Source organism: Coffea eugenioides, chromosome 11 (genome assembly GCF_003713205.1).
Source record: "Coffea eugenioides isolate CCC68of chromosome 11, Ceug_1.0, whole genome shotgun sequence".
Classification (NCBI taxonomy): Eukaryota; Viridiplantae; Streptophyta; class Magnoliopsida; order Gentianales; family Rubiaceae; genus Coffea; species Coffea eugenioides.
The window spans coordinates 40,605,965-40,618,238 of record NC_040045.1 but is presented as its reverse complement, the minus strand read 5'-3'; the positions used below and the strand labels follow the sequence as shown (position 1 = coordinate 40,618,238).

General features: G+C 36.9%; 1 protein-coding gene across 1 annotated transcript; it reads right to left on the bottom strand.

Annotated features, from left to right (window-relative positions):
- Positions 1-5,118: 5,118 nt before the first annotated feature.
- Positions 5,119-10,946, bottom strand: LOC113752588. Its single transcript, XM_027296693.1, has 12 exons — positions 10,768-10,946; positions 10,601-10,663; positions 10,329-10,445; positions 9,843-10,239; positions 9,481-9,632; positions 9,030-9,240; positions 7,383-7,588; positions 7,163-7,225; positions 6,900-7,016; positions 6,437-6,827; positions 6,020-6,171; positions 5,119-5,673 (listed from the first exon to the last, which is right to left on the bottom strand). The coding sequence occupies exons 1-12, from the start codon at positions 10,944-10,946 to the stop codon at positions 5,502-5,504; spliced, it is 2,220 nt and encodes a 739-aa protein (XP_027152494.1). The 3' UTR covers positions 5,119-5,501.
- Between the last annotated feature and the right edge of the window lie 1,328 nt (positions 10,947-12,274).

The following is a 12,274-nucleotide window of genomic DNA, read 5'->3' as shown; positions in this document are numbered from 1 at the left end:
AACTATGCAAAACTTGAATATGAAATTTAACTTTTGAACATATGTTAATGTCATGGATTCAAAGGTGATAGTACATATACAGTCAATATATATGGGATTTACTAATTACTAAAGTCAAAGTTATTTTTGATCTTTTCTTCCAATCTTATCTTCTCTTTTTTCTACATTTCATATTAAATTTAAACTTGAAATTTGAATTTTTGAGAGCAACTTTGGAAACAAATCCACAAATATCCCCATCAAACCAATGTTTTTAAAAAATTGGAATCCCGAAATGTGATAAATAATTTGGGATAGAGGAAGTACACACAAAAAATTAGTCTACATATACTAATAATGTACACATTAGCGGATATAGACACACGCATATTTTACAATCTTTCATGCTACATATGTTAAACTCAAATTCAAACTACTCAAGCTATTTAAGCTGTTCGAATTTGGATAAAAAAATTAGTCAACCTGTGTTTGATTTCAAACTTTGACGAGAAAACTCTTGAGTAACTCGATTTAGTTTCACTCATTCACACTCCCAAACTCGAGGTCAAAAAACGGCATGCCCCAACTCCTACCCTTGGAGCCCGAGAACACTCTTTAGCTACGGTCCAGCTTGGGCTCAGTAACTTGTGAAGGAGGGGCTCAAACATGTGGGCCCAATGAGGAATTGTTCAACACTTTTGTTGCCGTGACAAGGGGAAAGGTGGTTTGGGCTTGTATGGGAAGCCTGAGTTGTCTCTCGGTGCGATCTCTCAGCCCTCAGGCTTTCTGCCTTTGAACGGAAAACGAATTTTCCAAGGAAACTGGAGCTTTTGCTGATTCGTTAGACCAATTAAGAGGGAAAAGAATCCCAGATTTCCTTTTTGTGTAATTCGTGCACTCGAACCTTTAAAGGTCAAAGCTAGTGATACTGCCAGAGCAGAAATATTGCTGCCAGAACTATTTGACACAAAAACCCCAAATTGCCCTTAACTAGTCAATAGTCATATCTCCCTAAATAGCCATATTAATCTCTGTCTTCTTTAACTGCGTATAAGCCATGGCACCCAGCCACAGTTGAAGCATATTCAATTGTGAAGTTTGATACCAAATGAACATGACAAAAATATCCCAAAAAGAATATCCACAGCAATTTATCCATCTCATCCATTTGCTTCGAATTTTATCATAGCGGTAAACATTTCCATTGTCGTTTGTTTCTAAAAATTCTTAAATTACATTCTTCTAGAGAATGGCAATTCTAGCAACATATGTCGTGTACCCTCGACCAGGTTTTCTTGCCCAAACAAATTCATCATTCATTTATAAAACCATAGATCCAGCAATGGTTGGAGAATTGGTTTTACTATTTTGGGACCAAAGTGTTTGATATCGTCCGATAAACTGTTTATAGTTGTAAGAAATCAAATATCATCAATGTATGCACTTCGTATGTAACATTCTCCTGTCTTGAATCCTTAACTAAAACTTGTAAGGAGAAGTAAAAGATGGCAACAATAACTTGTACGGTGAATAAAAATGGTCCTCTTCGTTTGGCCCACATAGCACAGACTAGGGTTGTCAATGGTCCGGTCCGCCAACATTTTCCGGGTACGGATAGGTATATAGATCCGCGACTCGAACCCGGACCCATTTTATCTAATAAATTTACGGATCGGATACGAAATATACCATTTCGACCCGTATCCAACCCGAACCCGTTTTAATTAATTAATAATTAAAAAATATATACCTATCTTTACTACTTTCATTCCCAAATTTTTCCAACCCTAATACCCACCGCCGCACATCCCTTTTTCCCCTCACTCTCTTCTCTCTTTTGCTCTGCCTCCCGCCTCTGCCAGTGACCAGTCCGCCGTGAAACACTGAAACCGGCGACGCTCTCAGCTCTCTGACTCTCTCCATCTCTAGCTCCAAAGAAGCCCAGCTCCAAAGAAACCGTCGAGTCTGGCCAGCTCCAAAGAAGCCCAGCTCTTCCAGTCTCACTCTCTTCTCTTTTGCTCTCTCCATATCTGACGCCGGCGAGCTCTCTCTATCTCTGATGCCTGACGGTTGCAGCTCCAAAGAAGCCCAACTCTTCCAGCTCTTCCAGGCTTCTAGCAGCCCAGCTTTCTTTCTCACAATCACAGGTCAGTGACAAATTGCTAAGAGGGAAATTGAAAAGGGGAAATATTCATCTGCTGTATGTCCCTGCGTATTGGGAAACCCAGACATAATGCTAGATGTGTATAGATGTTTGTCTCTGCTATATAAGGAGGAACCATCGCGTTTTTTTTTTTTAGCCCAAGAACGACCCCATTTAAGTTATCATTTTTCATGGCTCTCTACAACCTGTTATTTACTTTCTTCAATGTGTTTTTTTTTTAAATTTTTTGGGGGGTTTCCCAAAGTGTTTCTTCTGAGATTGATACAGGAGAAGATGTTCCCAAGAATGCTCCATTATTGTTTAGAAAATCCTTAGTCTTTCTTTATTGTAACGTTCGAGGCTGCTAGCTCCTCCTCCAATAAGGAAATGTGCGCGTGTACATGACTGTGGTAAACACGGATTTAGAAGGACTCCAGTTTTCCTTCTCTTAGAAGTAATTTTATACGCGGTCAATGTTCACAAATTTCCTGAAAATCTTCGCGAATATTTATGATTGCTAGTGATTGTGACCCCAAACGCTTTGGTCTCTTGGATTCGCCATTTTTGTCTAGGTATTGGTAGTTGGAGTGGAATTTTCTACCAAAAATTGGGAGTTGCATTTTTTTTCTTGTTGGTAACTCTTGAGCTGTGGTGATGTTAGGAAAAACGATTCATCACCTTGTTCCTTTTTGTTTCTCCTTTGATGTACAAATTTCTAGTCCTTTCTTGACCTGATAGTCCCTTCGATAATGGTGAGAGTATTGATTGGATTGCATATTGGAACCTTCATAGGGTCACTCCTGAGGGGTTAGCTATGCTTTTGAATATAAGAGGAGAATGTGATAAAAATCAGACTGCATTTTCAGGTGCTGAAGTTGTAGCATGAATAGGTTTTTGACGAGCCTTTTGTCGGGTAGGCCCGACACTGATCCGGGACCCGTCGGGTGCGGGTCTGGTAGAAAGATAGGAGACCCGTCGGGTATTCGGGCCGAATCCGAAACTTATGCAGTATAACGGGTCTGGATCCGGATTTATTAATTCCGGTCTGGACCCGACCCGTTGACAGACCTAGCACAGACCTGCTCCCACAATTCCCCGAGGTTTAATCAAAAGTTGGTTGTTTGATTCAGAAATTTATTCATCTTTCTTTACATAAAAGGAAAAAAAAAGAATGAAAAAGTAAAGAAAAATATCTATTTTTGTCTCTCTTCCACATTTTCACACTAGTTATCTAATTATCTGCAACTATGAAAACAGCAAAAGAAAAAAAATAGAAGAAAAACAGTTTGAAGGGTTAATCACAAAAACTCCCTTTAAGGTTTGGTCTAAATAGTAGTTTATACCTTAACATTTATTTCTTCTCATTTCATCTTTATTTCAATCCACCTCATCAAGTTGACTATTAAAACATTTGAATTGACAAAAATATCACTCATTGTAACCATTTAAAATTTGTGATGAAAATGCCCTTCTACATGATTTATAAGGAAAGACCCCATAACATTTTTTGGATGTTCAAATTATAAGTTTTTGTTTTTACTATAGAACAATTATTTTTTAATCTTTTAAATAAAACAAATTAAAGTAGTAATATTCTTTTTCTGCTTAGAATCGTCATGCATATAATTACTTTAAGTAGGTAGATTCTGAACTTTGCGAAAAAGGAATAGAAATATGTGTTGTATTGCAATCAAGGAAGAAAAAACATGTGATATTTTGTAAAATTTATCTTCACATATAAGATATAATGCACATGTGTGACTAGATTTGGTCGCGACAAGATCATGGGAGAGAGGAAATATGAGTGCGGGATGAGGGGAAGAGAGGAAAGAGAGAATAGGAGGATGGTGGGTAGAGGAGAAGAGAGCGAAAGAGAGGAGGGGAGGGGAAAGAAGAAGGACGTGGGAGAAAAGAGGGGAAGGGAAGCAAGGGGTGGAAGGAGAAAGTGAAAAAGAGGAAAGGAGGAGGGAAGGGAAGGTGGAAGAGGCACTAGGAAATAAGAGGAAGGGCGGTGCGGGTGTGCACAGCAGCAGTAATGGAAGTAGAAAGGATGAGGAAGAGTGGTGGTGGAAAAAGAAATGGCATATGTGTCTTTGGGTATTTTGAAAATTTTAAAAATAGAACTTAGACTGTTTTAACAAATAAATGTAGATAGAATTTTAACAAAACTTTGTCTGCTAAAAAAAGGCCTAAAATCATGGTCCAAATACACCTTACACTTTTCTTAAAAACTAGTAACTGAGAACCCTCTAAATGAATGCTTATTGAGCACCAATTAGCTAAACTGTTTAATAATTTTCTTATCAAAAAGCATTTTCAAATTACCAATTATAATATAGCAACTAAAATCATGCTTAGAGGACAGCTATTTTGGTGGGATATATTCTTTGATCGAATTATATACACTTGTGATATATTGCACTAAGATCTTCATTTTCTGCTAACTTCCTTATTCAAATGACTGCTCTTGATTTTTTTTTTTTGAAAAAAATTGATCATCAATTAATTAATAATAAAAGAGGAATTAAAAAGTTAATCTTTGCATGCCAAGTTGAGGGTTGATCCAAATTGTGTGGATGCATTTGAAATTCATTTAAATCTGGGGTCTGATAAATATTCATATCTTTCTCTTCTATTTCATGGGTGCTGTTTAAGGAAATAGTGTAATACAACCATCCATATTGTTTCTTTGTTTTAGAAGGGATTTAGACACCAAATCCGCAAATTCTCCGTGGTTGATTTAATTCTAGAGAAATTAAAAATGAATGCAAGAACTTTTGTGGAGCCACAATTTGCATTTCAAAGTAGTGTGCAGAAAATTAGAGATATGCAATCTTCCAAGAGTATAATATGGAAATTGGCCTTGTTTGAATTGCTATTTTCTAAGAAAATTTTTACATTTTTTGTGAACACATTTCTCAATCACCTTTCTATTTTACATATATCAAATCTTACATTACATTTTTCTACAAAAACTCCAAAAAAAATTCTATCCCACAAAAGCTATATTCTTTTTAGACAATCTATTACATGCATACAACAGATGCAAAGTATCAAAGGCAATCTATGGTCAACAACGCAGATAATTCCTTGGCGGCTATAGTCGTGCCCAAAAAAAGAAAAAAAAAACACGATGGTGAAAAAATCATTATTGTTTCTTTATTTCTTCTTGTGATTTCTGAACCTTGAATCTTGGTTTCTGATCAAGAAATCTTTTGTATCCACGTAGATTTCCTCCTTTGATGGAAAATACCGAAATATACTGTCTGTTTACCAAATGTTGTCAGTTACTGGGATTTTTTTTTTTGGGGGGTAAATATTTCATGAGAAACCTTACAATTCTTGAAAGATGCAGAGGAGCTTCAATATAAGACTTTAGTTATGCAGAAGTTGTTGATCCGGCATCTATCGGCGTAGTGACTGACAAGGCGTGGTTGGTATCTCCAACTTTTTCTTGAACATTCCTGTTATCAAGCTCAAGGTCTACTTCCTTGCTTTTTCCCCACAGGAGTACATACATACCAACGACAACAAGAATGGATCCCAGAATGCTGTCCAAAAACAAATGTTAAAATCATTAGCAAAGATCAAAATTATATTATGCTTCTTTTTAGCATAATTATGCTTCTTTATGATTCCGAGGATGCATCACTAGCATGATATGATCCTTGCAGGTACTTTAGCGTTGTTCCATATAAATTGTGCTTCTCTTTAGCATGTCGACTTATGCTCATGATTCAACTTTTTTGTTTTTCGGTTTTCTTCTTGTAATACTTTTGTGTTTCTTTATGTGTGATATGACATGATCCACTTTTCAGAACTGATACAATGGCACATATTGATCTGGAAATTCGTGATAAGGAAAAAGGAGTAATGAAACTTGAGACACAGGATTACCTTCCAAGATTTATCTGTTCATGAAGTAATGAGACATCGAAGATAGCAGCAAAAATTTGTATGAAAGGGCTAAATGCTGCAGTGAAAACAGGTCCCCGTTGTTTGACGCACCATGACATGCATACATAGCACAGACCTGATCCTACAACTCCCTGTGCAGAATCACAACAACTAGTTTAGTTTCGTCTCAAATTCCTTTACTTTTGATTACATAAAGCGAAACTTAGTAGGCAAAGAAATGAAACTAGCTAGAGCGTTCTCCTCTGAAATCAACAGTTGATGTGAAAATCTCATAGCTGGACATTCTTTCTTTGAAGAGTTAAATGATCGCAACAGCAGGAGGATGGGTATTACTGTTTCTTCCCTGTTTAAAATCACAAATAGTGTTGATGAAGAACAGCTTGAATGTTCACTTACAGCGTAAATGATACTAGAAATCTGTAATGGTCCTTTGAGGGTCCAAGAATTCGGTCTTTCGATGATAGCACATAAGATGGCTGATTGGACAGCACTGCAGAAAGACAGCATGGCTGTGCTAGAATACTGATAAGGGTAATACTTTCCAATCCTAGCTTGAATTAGAAACCATGAAGCCCATAGAATGCCACCCAAAGCAAGAATTATCGAACCAATAACCCATTTTGCTGTGTCATGCTTGGCTTTCTGGAGCATTACAGGGGATGATTTAGGCGCGTTAATCACTGGCATTCCTTTGTACAGAATTAGAACTAAGGCTCCTCCAACACAAATTAGTGTGCCCAACACCTTTGCTCTTCCACTCGTGTTTTTCAAGTTAACTTTTTCCTGCCTGCAAGATTTTGCATAACAGATAAATTGTTCACTGTTGGAGAGCGATCCAAATGATGTGCTTAAAACTTACCTAAGTGGCAGGGCCAGGATGAATGTAAAAACTGGCGCCATATTAATGAAAGCACAAGTGTATGTTGCTGATGTATTTTTAAGCCCGACAAGGAAGAAATATTGAGTAAGCGTGGCCCTGAGAAGTGCAAACAAGTTATTTCAAGAACTCAGTCTTAGATGAATTATGAAAAGATTCACTTTATCCTAGAGCCAAAATCAAATAATTATACATGGCAAGATACTAAAGAAATGGGAGTGCGGGACACATATTATGGCACTAACCCAAGTAGTCCACCGAAAAAAAGACCACATAATATGCCACCTGTGAGATTGTTCCAGCATTTCCTGCAATAAGAGTACAATATTTCAGTATGTGGTAATTCTGATGGAAGAAAAGTTTCTGGGTTCTAAAGTCTAATTTGAATTGAGCTCAGCCAATTTTGGCAAGAGAAAAAGCATTAATATTCTAAACACAGATATACTCGAGTTTTTTCCTCAGTACCTTTCCCAGAAATGGGCAAGGGGGGCCAAGAAAATGGTGGAGATGGACTGCCTGTAAGTGACGATGAGCAAATGGCTCATTCCCTGATTCAGAGCTTTCTTGAGACATATGTTAACAATAGCCAAAGCAAAACAAACGCCAAACATTGCAGCCACTGGTTTCCATTGATCAACACAATCCCTTTTGTCCATCGCCTCTGGTAAATGCTAAGAAGATTATTTGCTTGACAAACTTTTATAATGGCCTATAATGTTTCCCTGAAACATTTAGAATATGAAAATCTAATTCCCCTTATCAGATCAAATCTTGGATCATTGACGGTGCAACGTTTTGCTTTTGCCCCTTCTGGTTGGATCATTTCCATTTACTAGATATATGGAACCACTAGAGCTCATATTCCATGCATCATCATCCCATGACCTCACAGGTATCTTTCGTGCATTTTTTTCACATTTAATTCTGAGTTGTCTACAATGATTGACAAGACTCTCGATTCCTTCCATTTTTTTTAATTACAATTTGGAAATGACCAATCAGGCATAACTTTTCTTATGCAGGGCATCTAATGCTCTTTGGCCATGCAGACCAGTTCTCTGTTTCTGCACATTTCTGGAACTGGAATTGAGAACAATATTCCTTATCTCAAAGTTGCAATTATCATGCGCTAGGAGCTTCTTGCCACAAATAAATATCAGCGCTGCTAATCGAAGCAAGGGATGATTAAAACTACAGCATCGCAGTAAACATGCAATAGCATATCAAATAACAATGGCGCCGTGAACAGAAGTGAGGAGTATATTTACCTTAGTGACAATGACAGCGGCTTTTTGAAAATGGTTATCAGAATAGTCTATTAAAATGTAAATCGATTAAGAGCAAGGAAGGATCATGGGAGATAAGTTCATATTTGAAAAAGCAGAGGAAATACTTTTTATTCAGGTTTGTGGCCTGTGGAAGACAAAAACAATGGCCAAGCTGGAGCTTTTGCTCATTCGTAGACCATTTGAGAGGGAAATGAAGATGGTTTGAAGGAATTCCTGATTTTCTTTTTGTTCAATTGGTGTATTCAACCTTTACGAAATTCAAAAAAAAAAAAAATCTTTAAGATAGTTCGAGCATATGCCAATGAGAGGTGTGATGCCAAATAAACATGACCCAAAAAAAATTCCGGCAACAATATATAGTACACTAAAATTTCTGGCCGAAACAAATTCATCATTCATGGCGCAGTAACGGTTTGCAGTTGTAAAAAATCCAATATCATCAATGTATGCATTTCGTCTGTAACATTCTCCTTTCTTGAACCCTTAACTAGAACCGTCCGAACTGGATATAAATGGAAAGTTTTATCATAGCTGCCTGTTGAAAAGCTTCTAAAATCTCATGCTTATACAATTTTTATGTAAATTACAAACTCACAATCTGTATCTATACAAAACTTTCCTTTTCTACCAAGATATCATCACATGGCAGAAGTAGCAATCCTGTTATTTTTTTCCACCAAAAGTTCTGTATTTTCCACTTCTTTTTTTTTTTAATCGACAAATATCTGCTGCATTCTGTAGTTTTCACTTGTACATTCAACACCGTTGCTGTAGTATGCAGAGGATATTTTTCTAACAAGAACAGAGTCCTTTCATTTCATGCAGAATTTGTTGAGCTGACAGCAGTTGGTGTAGTGACTGGCACAGAATTTGTTGGGCTGACAGCAGTTGGTGCAGTGACTGGCAAGGTGCGATCGCAATCTCCATCTTTTTCTTGATTTGCTGGCGGAACATTCTTGTGAAGGTCTATTTCATTGCCTTTTCCCCACAGAAGAGTATACATTCCAATAACAACCAAAATGGATCCCAGAATGCTGTTCAAAACAAGTATGACGAAATTATATGAGAATAAAAAAAAAAATTGCCGGTGATCGCGAGGGAAAATCTCGATGTGACATGCTGCTGGCAGGTATGATTAACCTATATGTTAAATTTTTCGTACAAATTAAGTTTATCAACTTAGGCCTTCTGATTTCGGAAATGTTCTCGTGTCTGTTTGTGTTTGAGATTGAAAAATCACAAGTAGAACAACCAATTCAGGAGATGTAGATTACCTTCCGAGGCCTATCTGTTCATGAAGCAAGGAGGCATCAAAGATGATCACAAAAACTTGTATGAGAGGGCTAAATGCTGATGTAAAAACAGGTCCTCTTTCTTTCACACACCATGACATTCCCACATAGCCTAGACCTGATCCCACAATTCCCTGAGGGTTCACAAAAAATAGCTTGATTGATTCTGAAATTTATCTGTGTTTGTTTACATACAAGAAAGAAAAGAAAGAATGCAAAGGCCAAGAAAAAGAACCTATGTTTCTGTGTCTCTCTTCCTTGTTTTACTAGTTGTTTTTAACTGTGAAAACAGCTAAAAAACATTGAAGGAAAAAAAAAAGAAAGAAAGAGTTGAATCTACTTACCGCGAATATGAGACTCGATATCTGAATTGATCCTTTGAGAGCCCATGAAATGTGTCTGTCAATGACAAGACACAGAATGCCTGACTGGATGGCGCTGAAGAAGGAAAACATGGCCGTGCTAGAATATTGATAGGGGTACATGTTGCCAATCCGAGCTTGCATCACAAACCATGAAGCCCACAAAAAATTACCTATAGGTGGAAATGTGGAACCAATTATGCTAGCCCAATTTATCCTCCCATTCTTTGCTTTCTCAAGCAAAATAGGTGGTGATTTAGGAGCATTCAATACAATCCTTCCTTTGTATAGTATCAGAACTAAAGCTCCTCCAACACAGATAAGTGTGCCTAACACCTTAACCCTTCCACTTTTCTTTTTCATGTCCAATTTCTCCTGCCTGCAAGAGATTAATCTTAGTGACATATGCAGTTGAGAGATTAGGGGTACAAAAAATTGTAGTCTTGTGAATTTTGTGCTTGAACTCACCGAAGCAGCAGTGCCAAAACAAATGTAAATACAGGGATCATATTGCTGAAAGCAGTAGAATATGTTGCTGATGTATATTTGAGTCCAGTGAGGAAGACATATTGAGTAAGTGTGACCCTGCAAACAACTTGATCAATTCAAAAATTGATTCTTTTGCTTGAATGATAACAAATTAAAGAAAAAAAAAAGTAAATTTATCCATTTTTGTCTGTAAAAGATTGGCCTGAGATATATAGCTAGGACAACTGATACAAATTATTAATGCCACTAACCCTACTAGTGCATTGCAAAATAGACCACACAATATGACAGCTGTGATATTCCTCCAGTATTTCCTGCAACAAAGTAAATTAGGATTTATCAGCTCACCCAAATTTGGCGATAGAAATGAAAATAGTGGAACTTGAAATAGAGAAAAATGTTATATTCATATTGGTACCTCTCCCGGAAATAGGCAATGGGGACCAAGAAAATAAGGGAGATGGATTGCCTGTAAGTGACAATTAGCAAATTGCTCATACCCTCAGTTAGTACCTTCTTCATAGCTACATTAACAACTGCAAAAGCAAAATAAACTCCCAGCATTGCAACCACAGGTTTCCACTCATTAAACACCATTTTAGTCATTGATGAAAATGACAAAGAAGAATTAGTATCGCTAGCTTATATGACTGACTTCCCTGGAACGCGATGAATATAAAAATCAAATTGCCCTTATCAGATATGCAATATTATTTTTTACTCCCTTTTGCTGGATCATATTGAACCAGCGAGTTCATATTCCATGCATCATCTTTTTGTAACGCAATAGTTTTGATGCGTTCTTTTCACATTCCATTGTTCCCTTTCCATGATATTTGAGCGGTTCCCTAGCCTTCTTTGGTACATTAACAATTTACTTAAGAATAATTTGCGTCAAAGTGGGAATTTCTTGAAAGTATATTGGAATTGACCAGACGAAAATAACTTTTTGTTGTGCATGGCATCTAATACTACTTCTTTTGGAAATTGGGACCTCTTCTGTTCTTCTGCGCCATTTTCTTTTTCTATATTGGAAATAAAGAACATTGTGTCTAATTTCAAAAGTTACAACTACCATGTGTTGGAGCTCCAACAAAAGGAAAATAGTAAAATAAATGTGTGGGTTCCGTCTGTAACTGTTTTTTTTTTTTTTTAACCATACAGTGTATGCAATAATCACATACGTATGATCATTTAAGATGAAATAAGAAAACTGATGGTGAAAGAAGTATAATGACTCAAGAAAACTTATGTAATCATTGTATGAATCATATGCTCTACAAATTGGTCCCTAGACTAAGCATTATAAGTATTTTGCAAATACGTTTTGATTCAATTGATAAGAACGAAACATTTTCTTATAAAAAATAGATCGTGTATAAGAACTCCTCTAGGATCCAAACTAAGCGTTATAAGTATTTTGCTGGTATGTTTTGATTCAATTAATAAGAACGAAACATTTTCTTACAAAAAGTAGATCGTGTATGAGAACTCTTCTAAGGTGTATGTCCTGACCCATGGTGACTCATGGGTGATTGGAACTGAATCCATCCAAACTAATCCCTACCAAAGAAAAGGAAAAAGCACGCAAGTATTTTCGTCGAAGAAATTAGAGAAAGAGACTGTGTGCCCACTATTATCATGCGAGTTTCGGACTTTAATTTGCAGCCCCCTATCAGTTGGAGAATATGGGCTATAGCTTCAGGATTCTGTAGGAGCCTGAGCTGTGTCTTTTGGTCTGAGGAGACAACATCCATTGTTACGAAAATTTAGTCAGAGGACATTTAATGGGCTTGGCCTGATGTATAATAGTTTACTGGGGTTCAGTTAGAGGCTATTGCACTGGGCTTGGCCTGATTTAGAACCGTAATGTTGAAAGCCCAAATGGAACAGAAAGAAAGCGGGGAAAAGTAAAAACCAAAAAA

What these genes read in the sequence shown, in the direction of transcription:
- LOC113752588 (XM_027296693.1), bottom strand. Translation starts at nt 10,946, where the DNA reads ATGGTGTTTAATGAGTGGAAACCTGTGGTTGCAATGCTGGGAGTTTAT. An exon ending in TTTTGCAATGCACTAGTAGG is followed by an intron (nt 10,446 to 10,600) that starts GTTAGTGGCATT and finishes AGTTGTTTGCAG; the next exon opens with GGTCACACTTACTCAATATG. An exon ending in CTGTCAGCTCAACAAATTCT is followed by an intron (nt 7,589 to 9,029) that starts GCATGAAATGAA and finishes TAATCTTCTTAG; the next exon opens with CATTTACCAGAGGCGATGGA.